The sequence below is a fragment of the Remersonia thermophila genome, chromosome 4, assembly GCF_042764415.1.
Source record: "Remersonia thermophila strain ATCC 22073 chromosome 4, whole genome shotgun sequence".
NCBI lineage: Eukaryota > Fungi > Ascomycota > Sordariomycetes > Sordariales > Chaetomiaceae > Remersonia > Remersonia thermophila.
Window position 1 is genome coordinate 2,382,068 of NC_092220.1, and position 4,650 is coordinate 2,386,717.

Consider the following 4,650-nt stretch of genomic DNA (forward strand, 5'->3'; position numbering starts at 1 on the left):
CTGGAGGCGCTAGGATCCGGCGGGCGTGGTGTCGACGCCAGAAAACAAACAGTTTTGGGTTTGCAAGACCGAGCCGAAGTGCCATAAAGGTTGTTCGACTTTCGGACCTGAGGACTTGGAACAGGTGGGCTCGATGCAGGAGCCGGTCGAGGAACGGCGGCCGTGGGCGGGGCCGGGCCGGTGCGGGGCCGGTGCGGCCATTCGCTGCATGGAAGGCCGTATGTACGCAGTAGGCCGGAGTACCTTACATTGAGGTACCGTCGCTAAGGTATGCTTCGGTGCAGCGGAAAGAATCTTGCTTGCCGTCCGATTGGCTAAGAAGTGAAGTGAGCCGTCGGAGCTTGCCATCGCCAAAAGAACCCAGGAGAGCCCGCATGAACTCGATCAACTCGGGGTTCGGCATACATAGTAGTAGTCTGTAATCTGAGCTCTTGTTTCTTTCCTTTCGAGATCAATTTGGAGCTGCAGCGTCCTCCTCCCATGTTGCTGCAACGCTGATCGACGCGGCAAGCAAGCCCATTGGAGCCCGGAACAAGGTCCGCTGGCTGTCACTGCGCCAAGGAACCCGGCTAGCCAAACCCCCTGACCTTCAGCCACTGGACCAGAACGCTAAGACGTCACAGAGCGCCAGATCCAGCTTCCATCCCCTGGAACTGCTACATGGGATCGGCCAAAAACGTTGGCTAACCACCTATCTCGGCGCACCTCAACGAGTCGTTACGGTGCCTGCTTAACCACGCCTGGGAATTTAATGAGGGACGCATCTTCGGTGGACGGATGCAACTTTGGGATCCGTCTTGGGAGCGCGGCTTCATGTCTAACTAGTCCAGATCCGAACAAATCATCCAACATTGTGTTCTCGGACGGGGCCCACCGGCTAGGGTCGGGGAGGAGGTAGGTTGCAGCCGGGAGCTCGATCGCCTGGAATCATCAAAGCAGCTGGGTACATGGCTTGGCCTTGCGGAGGCGGCGGTGGAGAGCCAACTTCGCGCTGAACAGCTGTGCGTCAAGCACAGTGCAGATGCGCAGCCGTCGACCGTCGAAGAGGCAGAGAGGGAGGGGAAAAGGCCATGGCTTCTTCATCCAAAGGCCTGGCTAGATGCTCGGAAGTCGGCGTCATCCTAAGGAGATGTGTGAGCGAGACCTCTCGGAGGGGTTATTAGTTACCGGGCGTTATTATCCCGTCGTGCAGCGGATGTGGGCGGTAGCTAAAGAGAGACGGTCGGCGTCCCGGCCTCCTGTCTTCCCTCGCCCCATTCATCAAGGTCGTCGGGACTGGCTCCCAAAGCGCAGGGCACCCCGCTGGCCTGTTGGGAGATGGTGTCTTGACCCAACTCCCAAATCGGGGAGGGCAAATCTTAGCGGGCGCGACGGAGCCGAGATAGGCACCGCCGCTATTTGATGCGATTCGATTCCGTACATAAACCAGAGCCGTGTCCCATTCGGAAGCCGGCAGCCGTGATTTCTGGGAAAATTGTTGCGACGCCGTGGTTCCAGCGGCCCTGAGGCTTGTCCAAGTCCGAACGCCCCAGGGCAGTCGAAGGTGGGTTGGAGTGATGTCGGCAAAGTCTGCTCCTTGATGCGATGTGAGTTTTGGACCGGACCGCCTTCCTCTATGCAGCTCTTCCGACGCCCGCCGTTCCAGGATTGAAACGAAGGAGATCCGGCACGGACGAGATGATTCGGGTTGGAATCCACCTCGGCCAAGTTCTTTAAGCCGCCCAACCCATCCATCAACGCAGCCTGGTCGACGTGCGAGGGTTGTTCCCGCTCCCCGAGCTGTTTGTCCCCACGGGATGAATTCCGCCCGCTTCGGATCTGTCCCGTCATTTGGAACGCACGGCAAGGTGGGTTCGCAGCTTCTTTCCATCCACTGCCAGATATCGATTAGGTTATGTGCCAGGCACGGTTGGGAGACATGCGAGGCAGGACCGTCCAGGGTTGTCAGCGGGGCGGCAAGTATCTCGTTGTGCGCCCCCGGCCGCGCGACCGTTTCACGGGGTGGAGGGGCGCATTCCAGTCCGCATCCAAGCCTCTGTGTCACCGCAACTCGCTTTCTCTCGAACATACCTCCAGCTCACTTGGCTTCCAGGACGCTTGTCTCGTATTTGCCATCATCCCCTTGATCCGTTCTTGACGTCGGCCCAATGCCCCAGTCACGACGGCGTTGAAGCAGAGCATGCATCAAACGACCAGGAAACCGGAGCCACTAGAGACACTTGAGCAACAGCACCGAACGGGAAGACGGAGTGGGAAAGCATGATGAAACTGGGTTCTAACGTTATGCAAACCGTCTAACCTGTATCCCCCGGACACCAATGCATGCGCAGGCCGACGACGACGAACAACAAGAGAAAACAACAACGTAGATGAAGCCGACCTCCTCCCGCCTATCCATACCGCGCCCGCTTCCTCGAATCGCCATGCCTGCTGCTCTTGGAGGAGTGGTAGCTCCGGCCATCCCCGGGATGAGATCGGCTGCCACCTGGCTTCCGACCCATGCAAACGTATCTGGACGACATGTCAGTTTCGGCACTCCGGACCGGCAAGGAACCATAGTGGCGATGGCATACACTGGAAAGTAAGCCTAGATGAGAACCCGACACGTCAGCCATCCATGATCACGACAAGGGCGACGGATATCGTCGAGCCCCACGACATACCTTGAAAGCCGGGTTGTCTGCTTCATTGCGAGCTTGAGCGACCAGAAGTTGGATTTCGGTATACGACATGCTGTGGCTACCATCAGCGTCTCGGATCTGCGGATGGCGAGGCGGGCACAGCAGGCTGCACTCACTTGAGGTGGTGCGCAAAGGGATAGATAGCCAGCGACGACAAGAGGCGCTGGACATTGACCCGATTGGCCGCGCCGATGGCGTTGTCTCGAGGGTCTGCGGTTTTGTTAGAAGGGGTTTCTTGACCGTCTTTTCGAAACTCAGCACGCACCCGTCGACCATCCGCTCAGGGGCAAGATGATCATCTGACACTCGACGTCGACGAAGCCGGCCTGCGTCATCCAGCTCTGGAGCTGCAGCGGTGCTCTGGGATCTTTCGCCGGCTGCACGCTCTGCATGTAGCTCCGCGACCATACCCGCAGTGCGTGGTCTGGCTTGTCAGCCTCCCGGAAGGTCAAAGAGGGGGCGCCATGGGAGGGACCAACTATCCGTAAGTGTGCCATTGTCTGACTGCGCGTTGAAGTACATCTCAACCATCTGACACCAACCACCAGGGCGCAGGATGCGGTAAATGTCGCGCAAATAGTTCATCCACCGGTTCGCATGGATCCCTCCTGCCATCATTCGGCTGTGCACCAGGTCAAAGTAATTGGATTCAAAGGTCGACCTGAAGCCTTGTCAGCGGCGCGCCGTCACTGGTTCTCAAGCAAGGCTGCCCTACGGCCTGTTGAGGTCGTCGAGTTGAAAATCTACGTTCGGTGGTAGGACTTCCGGCATCGGATAGGGGTAGATATCGATCCCGATCACCTGGCAGCCACTCGGTTAGCAAAGGCTGACAACCACATAGCGCTGAATGGGGTTTTGTGGGAGCCATCATCCTGTGCGACAACATTGCCGGATGATGCCTGGCGCCAGGCCGCCAACGCCGCAGAGCCCGTCCTCATACCGCTGTCCCCCAAGACCTGCCACGAGACACACGACTGCACGCACCTCGCATTCAGGGTACTGTTCGGCCACGTCGATAGCCCATGAGCCGCACCCATAACCACAGTCCAGGATCCGCCGAGGCTGTGAGATGGGCGGAAAGAGCAGCCTGTTGTCGAACATCATGTTGAAGATGCCGTGCATGTACTGGAGCCGATCGATCTCGTCCTGTCCCCCAACCAACGGCCGTCAGATGAACGAAACACTTGGCCAGAGCGCGACCCGCTTACATCGTCGACCGGCGCAAAGTATATCTGGTTTTCCACGGCATATCGCTGAAACTCCCGGTTGGCGTGAACAACCACCTCGTCATACGCGTTGTCGGCAGGAACCGTTTGCGAGTCGCTATGTCGAGTTTAGTTCGCGCTTTACGAGTCGAGCCCGGACCGGTTTCAAGGCAACAGGGGGAGCTGCTCACCCTTCATTCATGTTTGCGGAAAAGCCGGGGTCCTCGGGGACGTTTTGACTATGGTGGGTGCCAAATCTTGAAGGGGGAGACAATCACGGCGGTCGACGAGAGGGCTTTGGAGACTTGACGTCCAGTCACTCGGGCGGAGAGATCGGGGCTTCGTCGGGTTCAGGTATCATTGGACCTCGCTGGCTTGGTCCTGGGTCGAGGTGCGGGCCGAGATGCTTTCGGACTCGTTGCCCTTCGATCGAGGGTCTCGAAGACCGGATCGGACCAGCAAGTCCTCCCCCTATACCACTCTCCCACGTCTGAAATGAGCCTGCCCGCCTTGTGGGCCCCCGTTCCGTGCCCAAATCGCTCAGATTGGACCGAAACGGCGGTTTGCGCGCCAGGTTTCTTTTGCTGATCACAGGGTGTTGCTGGCGCGGAGCCGTTCAACAAGCACCTGGACAATGGGCTCTCCCGAGACCCCTGTCCTTGAGTCGGCTCTTCAAGAACTACGGCCGCGAAAAAGCTCGTGGCAACCGAAACGCAACACATCGGGCGCTGATGAAGAAGGGAGGACCACACCGCTCTTGGTTG

The 4,650-nt window shown here is 58.6% G+C and overlaps 1 protein-coding gene across 1 annotated transcript; it reads right to left on the bottom strand.

The window, feature by feature from the left end:
• Positions 1-2,390: 2,390 nt before the first annotated feature.
• On the bottom strand, positions 2,391-4,088 carry VTJ83DRAFT_4813 (uncharacterized protein; the record flags this gene model as incomplete). The annotated part of the gene is made up of 10 exons (XM_071011344.1): positions 2,391-2,511; positions 2,574-2,587; positions 2,664-2,739; positions 2,798-2,891; positions 2,947-3,105; positions 3,161-3,342; positions 3,397-3,482; positions 3,666-3,827; positions 3,890-4,004; positions 4,078-4,088. The coding sequence occupies 10 exons, from the start codon at positions 4,086-4,088 to the stop codon at positions 2,391-2,393; spliced, it is 1,020 nt and encodes a 339-aa protein (XP_070866263.1).
• Positions 4,089-4,650: the final 562 nt, after the last annotated feature.